Here is a 16,001-nt window from a genome sequence, read left to right on the forward strand (position 1 = left end):
GGGCAGTGACCATGCTGCCTCACTGGAGCTTGCCCTGATTAATCCACTGCATTCCACCATTCCTATCAGTTTTAACAATCTGCATGGAATTACATGTTTGTCAGCAGCCTTAATAGAAAAACTAATGGCTACACTTATGCATTTTTACCTTTTTAATTTGATACAGTCTTTGTAGTCTGGGATAGTATGGAGGTGAGGATGTTGTGTTTTCAGATTGCTGGAAACTATGGAGGAGCCCTTTCAGTTTTGTGCGAATTTGTCAGCACTGTAACAAAAGTGCCCTCTAATGGTATCTGGTGGATTTATTGGTATAGGCTGACCTAAAGTGTTGTGTGCGTGTGTTCGTTTGTTTCTTAAATAATAATTTCTGATCCTGTATGATTTTCAAAAGGAAATGAATGTAATTTTAAGAGATGCTCCTAAAAGAAACAATGTCCTAACTTCTGTCCTATGTCTTGGTGTATTCCTTCTGACTCACACAATGCATTCAGCCCACAAATATGGCATATAGTTTTTTTTCAGGATGGTTTGTTTTACTTTCTCTTTCTGTTTGGAATGAAACCCCAAAGTTCCCATGGCAGTACCTTGGGAAACAGGGAATTGCAACTGAAGAAAATGCTCACTGGGGTTCTGTATTGTTGTAACCTGTCCAATCTGTGCCTGGGAGCAAGAGAGGCAGCTAAATGCTGTGAACTTGGTGTGATTTGGCACCATGTGGGTGAGCACTGAACACTGCCTCTCTGACATTATTCTGAAATTCAAGAGACCATCATGGCCATCCTGCCATATAAATGCTGTTTCCTCAAGAGTTTGCTGCCTTTGTCCTTTTATAACTCCTGCCCTTGCCTGTGTAAATGTCATTAATTATGAAAAGAAAGGTAATGAGATGTGACTGACAAGGCAAAGCACAGTCTGTAGGTGATGACTGTTCCTGTCTATATCCTGCAATTGTTTCTCTTGCAGACACCACAATACTAAGAAATGATACGGGGTTTTATTTCAAAACTATGCATGTTAATTACTTGCTAATTAGCCTACACACTTCTCTGAACTCTGTTAATTATAATGAATAATTTATCAAATAATCATCTTTAAAAGCATTCATATGCAAATAGTTTAGCTGCCATTTTGCTATTATCCACTTCAAATTTTTTGAGTTAGATTCAATGTTGTATCATGTGTCCTCACCATCACTGACATTCTCTTCTGTTACCTGTTCATATCTTTCCTTTCCAAATTAAAGTTTTACTGCATCATGGCTTTTCTGAGAAAGCTAATTAGCATGAAGGTGTATAGGGCATCTGAGCACTTTAGTATGGAACATACAGACAAAGGCTCCATTAGAAAATTATTCAAAATATAAGATGGAAAAAGAAACCACCATGGCTTGAAGTCAAAGTGGGAAGTCTGTGGTAAAAACAATGAATATCTGCTAGGTTTTATCCAGAAGTTTCATAGTACAGCAGAATCTGCATCCACAAATTAGAGTGTGGTTATGCATTAGCATTATGACAGTACTTCAAATTATAATATTTTCTCACCTGTCTTCTTTGCCTATGGCTTAGAAAGCAATATACTCACTCTTGCCCATTCTTTTGGAGCTGTCTAGGTAGAATGATCAACTAAAAACATCTATCATAGATGTTTGTCAGATCACATCAAAAAGAAAAGCAATGGCTTCCTTTGTATCCATAAAGAGACATGACAGAAATGTGCCCGGTCTGCTTTTCTCCAAAGACCAAACTTTGGATTCAGGGATGTAATTTATTCTTCAGTGATATTCTTTCTGAAAAAAGAACAGAAGTGAAGAACCATTTCATCGACTGAGAAATGTCCTTCCAGAAGAATCAACACTTTGTTTTGTATGTTTTGAACAGGCAGAGAAAGGCAAAAGTTCCTTGTGACTCTACCAGCAGATTTTGTATCCCTTTTTCTGCAAACACCCCGTCTCTCTATTTTGAAGTGATTCATGGCTTTCATTTTCTACTCTTTTAACAATTTAGCTGTTTTTATTTTTAACAACTTGTCTCTTAAAATGAAACAGTTATTTTAGTGGGGAAAAATTGTATCAATATAAAAATAAAGTGAGCATCTGTCTACTTACCATCAAAACCTTCTGTGAATCTGGACTGTATCTTAGCACTTATTCAAGTGTTCCTAGCCAGGATTTGTTGGGGAGTTGATGGTCAAGTTGATGAGGTGGTGATCAAGAAGTGTGGAGGTGTGGCATTGACCATTATGGTTTGCAGGCATGGTGTGGGGTGGGTTGATGGTTGGGCTGGATGATCATAGTGGTCTTTTCCAATCTTAATGATAGTATTGATTTACTATTTCTTTATTAGCAAGACCAGAAATGCCATATTTTGTGAACGGTCAGAATGGAGTGGGAGACTACAATTTTAATTTTCTCTATCAGATTAATACAACGAGCACCGTGAAGTAACATATAATCTATAGACCACATGTTTGTCCAGATTCATGTTACTTTCATTAATTATCATTATATATATATATATATAATATAATATTCTACAATTTGCTGCTGCATTTTCTAAAGTAAAATACATAGCTTCTATAACACGCTCATCATTGGTGGTTTCTCACTGAACACAATATCTTCAAGTTCTGATCCCAGTGAAAGAAGTTAGAAAACTTTTCCAGTGCAAAACTCATGACACAGTTCTTCATATATAATTTTTGCTCAGTGCAATGCCAGATCTGTGCTGTGATGCAACATAGAGTGCAGTTTTGTAAACATGTTACAGGATGACTGTGTGTGCTGCAATAAGTCTAAAATGAGATGTTACACAACACACAGACCATTTAACAACTCTGTCAGTGGGGCTGTGGTTTCTGCCTGCTGACATCAGGGTCAAACACAGATACTGGCATCCTTACTGTATTTTCACTGTAGTTGGCTAAAGGTAATTACCTCAGATAAAAACCAAAATTACACAGTTAAGCAACCTATAAATACCTGGCATGTTCAACATCTTATTCTTTCCTTTGTCTACAGTGTTTGGCTATAAAGCTTTTTACTTTTGTGTGTGATTGAGTGATTGGATTTTCATGTTTATTTGTTTTAGGTGGCTTGCCTTATCTCTTGTGCAATAGTTCTTGTGGTGATCTACACAGTTGGAGCAATGCTGTACTGGTTGCCCATGGTATGGTACCTATCTTTTTTTTTTTTTTTTTTTTTTTAAAGATCACTTCCAACGTTTTATAAAGACTGAATTTCTTTGTGGGAAAGATGGTACTATATCTGAAATGACCCTCTTTAATTTCAATGGAAAAGAGAATAGCAAGGGTAGAATTTGTCCCGAAATCGTAAAATATAGAGTTGACTGTATAATACATGTAGATTTTACATATATATAGCTCCATATATAGGCTATCACATAGCTATAAAATAAAACATTTATACTTACCTTTGGCATGTAATATGTGAGAAATCTATGTCCAAATTGTTATGGATGCAAGTTGATGGAGCTGAATAGAAATTAATGAAGATCCACAATTTTACTCCAGTAATGCATATGATGTATGATTTTGCTTTTCAAATAAATGAAACACACATGATTGAAGATAGCAATCTTAGCTTAATTAAAGTTCTTTTATCTCTGTCATAGAATGCACCCTTTACACTAAGACAGTAAAGCAGTATGGTCGGTTTCTTTCACCCCTTCCCATCTCCCTTTTGCAAGTTACTTTTTCCCCATCCTTCTTGAGCCCATGAAGACTTCTTCATCCTTCTCCTCCTCTTCTGCAATCTGGAGAACAATGGAGAAACATGGATAACTTGGGATGTCTTAAAGTTTCTGTCATTTTCTCATAGTCGGGCGCCTTCTAGAATGCCTTCAAGAATGAAAAAATGCTTTTGATACTATTATTGTTGCATCAGAAGGATACTTGTTCTCTATACCATTTTTGAAACACTATCACCAGTTTTTCAATAACTTGCTTTTAATAATGATTACTGGGTTTGAGAAAGAACATTCATCTCCTCTACTAATTTCATAATGAACTTTTTCTTTTTTTCTTTTGCCAGTGTGTGCTAGCAAGCATTATTGTTGTGGGCTTGAAGGGGATGCTAATGCAGTTCCGTGACTTGAAAAAATATTGGAATGTGGATAAAATAGACTGGGTAAGTGAAACCTAATCTTGGGGTTTTCCTGAGTGCCATTAAAAATACTTGCTGGATAAACTATAATAGATGTGTGGCCCTAGAAGAGATAATTGCAAATCATTTTTATTATTATTTTTTGTGTATTATCAGCTTAATTTTTGTCTCATGATGGGAGCATCAGAAATATCAATTGTCTGCATAAGAAAAAGCAAAAAGAAATTTTGATAAAGATCACAGTTTAACGCTGAAGATGTATACACATACAGATCTGGGCAGATATGTATCTAATTTTGTATTCCTACTCTGGCCAGTTAGCATGCTTTCATTATTGTGTCATTATCTTTGTTCTCTGTGTATATGGAATGACTGTACAGGACAAACAAAACTAGAAACACTAAAGATGCAGAAAGATGTATGTCCTAGGATGATGTTAATAAACTCTTTGAGATTTTGCAAGCAGATACAAAAATGTATTATTTTATTATATGAAAGATTCTGCAGTATGAGAGATGAAATAGAGCAGAAAGAGAAGACAGGAAGAAACAGTGTGAAAAAACAATTTAATACAAGATCTCAGCAGTCTGACATGCATTTGCACAGAATTCCCAGCAAATATTAAAGATGAGTCATGTTTAGGAAGACATTTTGATTCTCTTCCATGGACATTTTGAATGCATTGGTCAGTTATCAGAACCCAAGCCTCTAACTGCTTTCTAGGTTATATAAACACATTGACATCCTGTAATGATTTTGTAAGTCCTGTTTATGCAATTTCAATTAACAAATACTCAGAAAGGTATCTTGGCCTTATTCCCCAGTTCTTTTGTGGGAGGTAAAGGATTCTGGAGATAATACCGGACTTTGTTGTACTCCAAAGTGACTTAGCATTCTCCCTCAGTAAAGGCCACTCCAGCTGATTAAAACATCTATTCTTTTATTTTATATTTTTGTTGAGTACTGAATGTCGCTCAACAGTGGAAAGCATAGTTGTGTGAACCTGCTCTGTTCAGGTTTGACTACCTGATTTTTCTCCCATTCCATGATAGAAGACTAGAGTTATGTGTTTTGTGTCATCCAGTAGAAAAGCTCTGACTTTCATGAAGTCTTACATTCCTCAAACAGTAAAATTCTGAATGTATTTTCCTCTACTTGTGCTGTACTTCATTCTAACCCAGTGATAAAAACATTGGATGGTGTGGATCAAAAATTATTTTGGGGAAAGTGGGCCTCAGAAAATTGGTATGAGGGAGCTATAGCTCATCCAACTATGTAATGATTTCATAAGTGAAGATTTTCAGAAGAATATTCTGCTAGACTTGGTGCATTTTTATAGGTAGAGTAACCTGATTGATTTTTGCTCTTGTGATTTTGACAGAAAAGGATGAGTGAATAGTTATAATATCTCTGGCATCTGTTATGATTTTTAAGATAGGTTATAGGGAGGGAGAGCTTCCTGGGGTTTATCTTTTTGACTGAATATGCTTGAAAAATGATTTATCTTCAAGTAGTTGTGCCATCGATCCTTCGCCTGACAGGATAAATCATCTTGCTTTAAACAGCATTAATCTAATGTAAAACTACGAACATTGATCTTACATTGCTGCCTAGGCTGAGGAACCCCACTATGTACAGTGATTTGAATAACTTCAGTGGTGTTGACTTTGGCCTGACAGATTCACCCCAGAACTGACAGCTTTTTCGAGACAAATCAGTTCCAATACCCAGGTTATCCAGAGCACTTTGAAGAGAAAAACACTGACAAAACATTTGGAAATAATTAGCAGCTGTTCTGGAAATGATTCTCTATATGTATTATGTAACATAGTAGATAGGTTTGTTATGCTCATGTTTCTGGCAAATAGTGCATGGAAATGGATCATTACAGTTTTTGTTACTTTGTTCTTTCACACTTAAACTTCTTAATGAACATGAACAGGATGAGTAATACTTACTGTTTGATCAGTGATTTATACAACATAATTATTTGACATATAAAAGGTAGCTTGGAATCTCTCCATTCAGCCATGGATTGCATTTTCTTGCAGATTTAATGTTTAGAAGCAGCCAAGTTTGAAGGAGCAGGCTGATATAATATGTTAGCAGCTAAATATTACTCCACGTATTTCATTTTCCTTTCAATTTGGTTTGTTTCTTTTTATCAGCCCTCAGGAATATACCTGTTTTTACACCCCATCTCTCAAATTGCATTCAACTTCTTTCCAGCTAGAACTCCACAGTTCTTTCTCTAGAGTCCTTTCCTGTCACTCACAACTTTCACATGAAGGTCTCTTTTTTCGGTGAAGGTTTTCTGTCATTCACAGCATCTTCAAAGATGACTTCAATCATTTCAGATCTAAGCTTCCACTGATATTTATTGTAAAACAACTGTATGTACACATAACTGTTCACAATGCAGCACTTCTCCTCCCTCTGATGTCTTCGTATTTTGGATGCTTCCAAGGTGTTATTCCCTGAATTATCTGTGCTTTTGTACACTGATCTGTAAATGATTTTTCTTGAATTTTTCCTCTTTTTTGGTGAACCACCAAAAGTTGATCTGGACTTTTTAAATGTATCTCTCTTTTCATGTTATCATTTTGAGAGTTGATTTCCATATCCTTCCTGCAAGCCTAATTTCTTAAAGCTCCAGACCATGTCACTTCATTAGTGACCTTTTCTTGAAAACTTCACCACCTTCCTGGGCAACCTATTCCAATGCCTAACCACTGTTTTGGAGAATAAATTTTACCCAGTATCCAAACTGAACCTCTCCTGGCTGAACCTGGGGACATTACCTCTCACCCCTTTGCTGTTACCTGGGAAAAGAGGCTGACCTCAATCTCACCACAACATCCTTTCAGGTCATTGTAGGGAGTGATAAGGTCTCCCCTGAGCCTCCTCTTCAGACTAAGCAATCACAGCTCCTTCAGCCACTCCCCATAAGACCTGTGCTCCAGACCCCCACACAGCTTCGTTACCCTTTTCTGGACACACTCCAGGGTTTTGATGTCTTTCTTGTATTGAAGGACCCAAAACAGAACACAGTACTCAAGGTGCAATTTCACCAGTATTGAGTACAGGGGAATGATTACCTCCTTTGCTCCTGCTGGCAACCCTATTTCTGATACAAGCCAGGATGCTGTTGGCCTTCTTGGCCACTTGGGCACACTGCTAGCTCATGTTCTGCCAGCTACTAACACTCAAATCCCTTTCCTCCATGCAGCTTTCTAACTAGTCTGCCCCAAGCCTGCGGCAATGCATAAGCTTTTTTGAAACTGAAATATAGGACTCAGCTCTTGCTCTTGTTAAAGCTCATACTATCATCCTCAGCCCAGCAGTGCAGCCTATCCAGGTCCCTCCAAATGGCTTTACTACCACCAGACAGATGGTTGCATCTGCAAACTTAATGAGAATGCACTTGATGCCCTCATGCAGGACACCAATAAAGATATTGAACGGGACAGTCCCCAGTACCATCCCCTGAGAAGCACTACTCATGAGCAGTCACCAGCTGGTTTTAACTTCATTCACCGCTACTTTCTGGGCCCATCCATCCAGCCAGAAACTTTATACAGCAATGAGTACAACTATTCAAGCCAGGAGTTGTCATCTTCTCCAGGATAATACTGGATATGTCATTGTCTGATAGCATCACTTTTCTCCATGAAAGCTCTATATGTTTCAACCTCCACTTTAAATTAATTATCCCAGTTGTCTTCTATGCCATCTATAAATTTACTTTAAACACTTTCCTTATCTGTAATATGCAGAAAACTTAGACCATGTCCAGAAAGAAAAAAGCCCAACAAGGTTTTCTAACATCACGCTCTCTGTATGAGTGTCAGGAAATGACCAGAGCTGAGACAGCTAAGTTTTACTCTTGACTTGTAAAGGCAAAAAAAAAAAATAATAATAATAAAATAGAGACAATTTATGGTAAAAATTATGCATTCCTTTTGTGATACCATGATGTATGATGTGAGAGGTATTCATGGATGCATGAATTGAATATGTATGCATATATATTGATTTGTAAGGGGCATAATGAATGATACTAACTCAATAATTTAAGGTAGTGACAAGATGGGGCTTACTTTTGACAATTGCCCTCCAGCATCTTTCCAGAGAGGTTTTTGAGACACAAAGCCACCACCAGTTTCGTCAAAATAGGTTGGAGTATGGGGATCAGGGAAGGTCCTTCATGGAATTTTGGAATTTTGGAGCCCACTGGTGTAATTTCATGTATTTTAGAATGTTTTAACATTTCATCCTCATGAGGGAGATGGCCTTTTAGGTTTGTTCATATATTCATCATGGTGGGACCCTCCTTCATGAGAGAGCTCAGAGGACGTTGCTGTATAAACAAATTTTTGAAGAGTAGAAAGCAAGCCAGCTCTTCTTTAATGAAAATTTTAGATGAATGTTTCTAACATGGCATAGTAGGAAGATTTTTGTTCCTCCTGCATTAGTGGACGTGCTACCCTGAGTTATATTACTTTTGCTGTAGCTAGTTTGAGTTGGGTGGGATGGGGTTTAAAAGTGCTTAATCCATTGAGAGTGTGATTGCCTTAAACACTTGTTTTAATTAACAATATTTATATCAGTCCATTTGTCTCCAGGGCAGTCAGTACAAACAAATACCCTCTCCAACTCTTGAGTATGGAATGCTTGTGAAAATTTTGCTAAAGCATGCTAAAGCTACTCTACTGTTAAGCATTTTCTATTGTATCACTGCAGTGGACTTCACTTGAGCACTTCAATACTGAATTTTGGTGCAGGGTACTCTGAGGAACATATGCATGCATCAGTAATTTTCTGCAGAAGGACTTTGGAGCATGGGTATGCTATACAGCCTCCTTGCAGTCTGTGCTTATTCCTAAACTCCAGCATCTCTGCCAAGGAAAATGCTGAATGAACAGGATTTTGACAGGATTCCCCTGGCTAAATCAATGCTGGTGATTGTAGTGTTGGAGCAAGTCTTCACATCCTCACAGTACAAAGTACAGTAAAATGTTGGTCAGTGAAGCCATGCTAGGATATGATTCAACTCTTCCTAAACAAGGCACCAATGTAAGCCTCCCTGATGAGCAAATATCTATTGAGCATAGATACAGATCGTTTAGACTGCTCACTCAGCTGTAGACATGCATCCTGTAGATAGCTAATGTTTAGTGAAATGAGTCATCCCTACATAGGCAATAGTTGTTTAACTCTGTTGACAATAAGAAGTCCATTATCAGTTTTCAAAGTGGTACAGTAACATTTACCGTCACACTATTTTTGTATTAAATTGTTCAGTCGTTGATTTAGAGAGTATTCTCCCGTTTCTCCTATTTATATTCTTTTTTCCCTCCAAGATCCTATTGCAGATTTCCCCCAATGATGGATTTGTACATCCTATGAATTTGAAAGGTCTAAGTAGAAACACACTGCATACAGAGTTTCAGAGAGCACTGCTACATGTATGCCGTGATAATATCTCCGAGTACTTCTGATGATTTCTGATATATGAAGGATTCAACATAAATCTGTATCTCATACTTGTTTTTCTCCCTCTAGAATATTTTCAATTGATACAGTACAAGCATATTTTTAAGTTTGATTTTGTTTTGATTTTTGAGAATAACATGTACCTATAATATGTTATCCTCCAAGATTTGAGGAATGAAGTGGCTAAACTTCATCTGTTCTGAAGTATGTACTAACTAGATTGAAATAGGAAGTGTTCTATATGACTTATTTTGTTGAACCTTATGATAACACATACATTTAAAAAAAAAATGTCTAGAAGATCAACATTTGCTGCAAGTTTGATGACCTAAAAAATACTCACTCTAGGCCAATATAAATCAGTGTAGTGTGACTGGCAAATGAGAATATGATTGTTTTGGCTCATATTATTTAAAATGGCAATCTCTGGTTACAGTTAAGTTGTACAATGCTAATGTCCATTAAAGGGGCTCTCATCTAGTTTTCTCAGCACTCAGCAGCACCTGAAAAATTCTGGCTTTGATTTTTCCTGTGTAGGCTTTCTATTTGGATTTCATCCTTCCTTTTTTTCTTAAGACACTAAGAACAATGTTGAAGGTCTTGTAGCTTAGATTTAATTAGATGTGATATCAAGAATAATGTGATGACAAGGCTCTGCAGTAGAAGCAGATTGCTTGGTGTCAGGCTTTGTCAAATGTTCATCCTAATCAGAACTCTTGATCCAAATGAATTTGAATTTCATAGTTCTTATGATAGCCCTTTTCTATTCAGAAAAGTTCCCTGTAACTGTGTAAACTGTAGAAATAATTTCTTGTTGATTAGTCAGAACTCAACATTTCTTACTCATGAAGGTATTCCTTACAGATATTTAAAAAAATTGTATAAGATCTCATTTTAAGATATTGCTGGAGACTGAGAACTGTTTCACTGAATGAGACACCTCTTTCCTCTGCATCTGGGTCATTGAAAAGTCTGCAAAACCTTTTGCAGCCATTAAGAATTTTGAAGATGAGAGAGGAAAAGGTTACTCAGCGAAGTCATGCAGCCCTCTGTGCATTGTAAAGTACAAACTAGTTAGTACAGTATGGTTTACGTTTTATAATTCATGAAATAACAGTTCTTAAATCTATTTGAGCAAAACTCCTGTGGTTAGGCTGAAAGCAGGCTGTTGTCTCTGGTTTTGCTAAGCTCAGTGAAAGATTCAGAAAGGATCATTTTAATAGCGATTATGCCATTGCAGTGCAATCTGTTCTTGTGCAAACGTTATCACAGGGTGCTGTAATGGTTGAAATGGACACCTGTGGAGAACAATGAATTCATAGAATTGAAAATACTTTCCATTCTTCTTTAACATTTTTTATTTGAAGATAAGGTGGTAGTCTTTGCCGAAGGATCCCTCAGGGAAGGAAATATGTACTGAATATCCCTGACATTAGGGCTATATAAGAAACCAAGTCAGTGATACTTTTCTCCTTTTAATGTAAAAATCTGGAATTTAAAGGAATCTAAAATTCCTTTCTGAAGTGAATTTGGTTCCTGATATTCTTTGTATTTTTTTAAAAACTTAAATTTAAAATGAATCCAAAGTGTTGCTAATCAAACATTGAAAGATGGGGAAGCAGTCAGAAAACTTACCATTTTAATGTCAATGGATTCATTCTTCAATAATTTTTAATTGTTTTAGAGTTGGTTTAGTCAGCTGTATTCTGATAAATGCCACTTCTAATTAACTTCCTTGCAAATTATAATTCCCACTTAAGTAATTAGTGGGAGAAGAGCTCTCTCTGTGTGACCTTTAGAGTACTTCATTGTGTAAAAGGGAAGAAGGATTTTAGCTGTGTGCTGTAAAGAAAGTAGCAAGAACTTGCAATGTGAATAATCAGTTATAGTTTCAACCAACCAACCAAGTTCATTCCAAATTAAGCTGCTAGTTCAACTACATGTACTATTTTAAGGACCTCCAGAATGATCTTCTGTGAGCACCAGGAAGATCAGGATCCTGTTGCATGTGTTTTGAAGCGGAGAGATGTTATTTTGATGATAACTCAGATACTCACCAGTTCAAACACCTGAATGTTTACCTCTCAGAAACTATTGTGTTTGTGTTTATTATTTCTAACTCATAAGATGTACATCGTTACAAAATGGAAGCTAATTATCTCTTTCTGTTTCTCTCCTTAAAGAGCATATGGGTTACTACCTACATGTTCACAATCTGCTTTGCTGCTAACGTGGGATTGTTGTATGGCGTTGTCTGCACGATAGTAATTGTGATTTTCCGCTTTCCCAGGTGAGGTGTAATTTACTGAAATGTTCTAGTACCACATAATTATGTCTTCTTTCTGGAACACTGCTTCACTGTTGGGATATTACCTACACTACACTAAATTTAACAGTAAAATCTCAGTTTTGAGTTGCACAGAATGGCCAAGGTTGGAAGAGATGTCTGGAGGCCATCTGGTCCAACTCTTGCCCAGGCAGGGCCACTTAGTAGTACAATATCTCATTCGGTTAGCAGGTGAAATTAGCATAAAGTCAATTGGGATAGCCAACAATACATTTTTCTTTCATTTCATATTCTTAATCGTGAAGAATATTTCTGGCAAGACTTAGTAACAAAGCTCCTTTATCAGCTCCTAGATACTGCACTGTGCAGGAGTTGCAAGCTGGTATTTGCCTTGCTAAAACACATTAATGAAAGATAATTGCATGACATTCTCTAATTCCTGACATGTGCTTTGTAGACACTAACTATGAATTAGAGAAGTCAGGATGAAGTATCTAGAGCTGAAACGAATTCAGATATTATTTTTTCATATATTCTTTTTTTTTTTTTTTTTTTTCCATATAATTTTTCATTTGCTAATTTTGATTAAGAGCAAAGGGGAAACACTGTTTGGGATTTATGGTCATTTCATACTACAGAATTAATCCATAGCTCACCAATCCTGTGAATGACTTGCTGCCTGCAGGCAGTTGTTTGCAAGAACAGTTAATTGCACAGGAATTAAATACAATATAGACAGCTCGATTAAATGCTTGTTAAAATTATGCAGAGCTCTGTTCTTACAGAATAATTTGCAGAATCAGCGTGAAAATAGCTCAAAATTGCAAATTATAGCAGATGATTTCTACTTGAAGCAATCAGAACCTTTCTGGTAACCTCCTGGTTCTCAGAAAACTATTGGTAAATTCTTCTGGTAAAGGAAAAAGTAAGTTTCCATGCTATTTACACACTGTGTTTGGATGTCTGATGATCTGCAACAGAAAAGAGAGAGATATTTGACACAAAAATTAGGATCCTCTGTTGTCAGAACAAAACCTCAGTCTGGACCTGCACTAGTTAGCTAAGTAACACTCTTTTCATTGCTTAGTGTGGTCTTCCATCAGGTTGTACAGGATTGTCCACGCAATCTAAGGGCAGCAAAAGAGCTAAGAACCTTAAAAATCATACTGCACAGGTGAGGTTATCATGAGAACATACAGTAGGTCAGCCAGTCATGGACAAACGTGTTCTCACTGATGACTGTTGCAAAAGAGTTAGAAGCTAAAGCATGAAAAAATAACGATGATTTATTGTGAAATCTCTGTTCAGACATCAGAGTATTGGAAATGGTATGTTACATTATCAGGGTGCATTACAAACAGCAAAGCTACAGTGACATTTATGCAGACAGGAAAGAACAGCTGAGTTTTGCAAGCTTCATTTAGCCAACCCCAGTACCTGTGAATACTCCCTGTGCATTGCCTTGTCTAGTTCTGGGATTTCTCCCATTGCCTAGCTTTAGGCACAGATCTCAGATGACAGATAGCTTTATAGACTTCTTGTTCTGCACCTTAATGCATTCCTGCAAAGGATGTATGGATGTAGAAAGTCATATGCTGAACGGTCTGTTCAAAGCAACTTTCTGCTGATCACATAGAAAGCACATGGACACTGTTTTTTCCTCCACTTTGGCAGCTAGAGTGCAGTGTTCTGCTTTATCATACAAACATGCATCAGTTTTAACTACAAATAAATCATTGTTAGTTAAAGGAAGAAAATGTTAATTAAATCTCTGAACTTTTGAAGTGGTAGTTTATGTATTATCTACCTTGATTTGAGACCAGCTCTCTGGCCAGATATAAAATGGTAATGAAAATTAAAATAAAATTTTATCATCTGCAGTTGAATAAAATAAAATTCTATTAAATTTTCAAAGACATATGCTGTAATTCTGAAATTTGTCATTTACTCTTTTGACTGCACTATCATTATGATAAATAAATTTTATAAGTAGAAAAATATATATGCAGAAAATTACATATGGATTGCATTGTCATGGAATCATAGAATAGTTTCAGTTGGAAGGTATCTTAGAAATGATCTTGTTCCAACCACCCAGCCATGGGCAAGGACACCTCCCTCTAGACCAGGCTGTTCGCAGTCCCATCCAGCCTGGCCTTGAACACACAGAATCACAGAATCACCCGGGTTGGAAGGGACCTCAAGGATCATGTAGTTCCAACCCCCCTGCCTAGCAGGGCCACCAAACATACACATTTACTAGATCAGGTTGCCCAGGGCCCCGTCCAACCTGGTTTTGAACACCTCCAAGGACGGGGCATCCACAACCTCACTGGGCAGCCTGTTCCAGGACCTAACCACTCTTCTAGTAAAGAACTTCCCCCTAACATCCAACCTAAATCTTCCCTCCTTCAACTTAAAACCATTTCCCCTAGTCCTGCTATTATCAGCCCTTTTGAAGAGTTTACTCCCCTCCTGGGTGTAAGTTCCCTTCAGGTACTGAAAGGCTGCAATGAGGTCACCCCGCAACCTTCTCTTCTCCAGGCTGAACAAACCCAACTCCCTCAGCCTGTCCTCATAGGGGAGGTGCTCCAGCCCCCTGATCATCTTCGTGGCCCTCCTCTGGACCCTTTCCAAAATCTCCATATCTTTTTTGTACTGAGGGCTCCACACCTGGACACAGTACTCCAGATGGGGCCTCACAAGAGCAGAGTAGAGAGGGACGATCACCTCCCTATCCCTGCTGACCACCCCTCTCCTGATGGAGCCCAGGATCCCATTTGCTTTCCAGGCTGCCAGAGCGCACTGCTGGCTCATGTTAAGTTTCTCATCTATCAGGACCCCTAGGTCTTTTTCTGCCGAGCTGCTCTCACCTCCAGGGAGGGAGCATCTACAGCCTCACTGAGCAACCTGTTCAGTGTCTCACAGCCCTCACAGTAAAGAATTTCTTCCTAGTATCTAGTCTAAACCTACCCTCTTCCAGTTTAAAGCCATTTCCCCTTGTCCTGTTGTTACCTGCCCTTATAAAAAGTCCCTCCCCAGCTTTCCTGTAGGCCCTCTTCAGATACTGGAAGGCCACTCTAAGGTCTCCTTGGAGTCTTCTCCAGGCTGAAGAGCCCCATCTCTCTCAGCCTGTGCACATAGTAGAGGTGCTTTCAGCCCTCTGATTATCAAATAATTGTCATACATTTAAACTTCTACATTATGGTTTTGGGGTATCTTGCTCTTTATGTTCAAGTCTACTAATGATTTGAGTCACGTATTTTCTGTATGTATTGATTACAGAGCAAAGACGTTGAATTTGAAAAATATGAAAGAAGTGGAATATAAATACAAAGCTGAAGATAATTGTGTAAGTTAAATTCCACCCTCTCCTCTCCTCTCCTCTCCTCTCCTCTCCTCCCCGTGCACCTCACTGCTCAGGCAAGCCTATTCTCATGTGATAAATGGATGGAAGCATTTCTCTTGAAGACTGTTGTTTGAATTTGCTTTGTACAACCTTGGACTTACCAGCCAGAAGTTCTAAATTCTTTTAGTCATTTTCATTACAATTACCATCCAAGCTGCTTTTTGTCAAGCCTGTGGTAAGAAGAGATGGGTAACAACCCACAGAGGTGACCTTCCTCCTCCAAAATGAAACTTTAGATCAGTAGCCTACAGCAGAGTAGAACCATGTGTTCTTCTAGCACAGCGTCCAGTCACTGGGACATGCTGAACTCTCCATCATGGCAGGTTCTGTTGTGTCTGCCTTCCTTTCCTAATGACTGTGAAGGGTTAAATGTAATGTGTTCAGTGGTTATTACCTCATTATTAAGAATCTCTCTTCAATATATTCTTTTTCTGGCAAAAGTTTTCTCTCAGAGCTATCTTGGGCTTAACATCCAAGCTTCACTTGGGTGGTTTTACTGTTCTGGCATGCTGAACAGTGATGGAATGTGAGAGGGACATGAGAATGGAGAGTACTCTAAAACATTAATTCAAAACACTGTTATTGAGGCTGGCCCAATTGTCAATTATTATATCATTTTTCATTCTTGTGGAAACTGTTAGAATAACTTTGTCAGAGATGGGCTACCAAAATTTGATTTGCCTGTTTTT

At 37.8% G+C, this 16,001-nt stretch overlaps 1 protein-coding gene across 3 annotated transcripts in view; it reads left to right on the forward strand.

The window, feature by feature from the left end:
* Window positions 1-16,001, forward strand: part of SLC26A7 (solute carrier family 26 member 7) — a 78,870-nt gene that overhangs the window by 46,992 nt on the left and 15,877 nt on the right. For all 3 annotated transcript variants that reach the window (XM_015855986.2, XM_015855987.2, XM_032442792.1), the window contains 4 exons: window positions 3,087-3,164; window positions 4,049-4,144; window positions 11,800-11,906; window positions 15,189-15,255. In XM_015855986.2, the coding sequence (XP_015711472.1) occupies window positions 3,087-3,164; window positions 4,049-4,144; window positions 11,800-11,906; window positions 15,189-15,255 (348 nt within the window). The remainder of the gene's footprint in view (window positions 1-3,086; window positions 3,165-4,048; window positions 4,145-11,799; window positions 11,907-15,188; window positions 15,256-16,001) is intronic.

This window comes from Coturnix japonica, chromosome 2 (genome assembly GCF_001577835.2).
Source record: "Coturnix japonica isolate 7356 chromosome 2, Coturnix japonica 2.1, whole genome shotgun sequence".
Classification (NCBI taxonomy): Eukaryota; Metazoa; Chordata; class Aves; order Galliformes; family Phasianidae; genus Coturnix; species Coturnix japonica.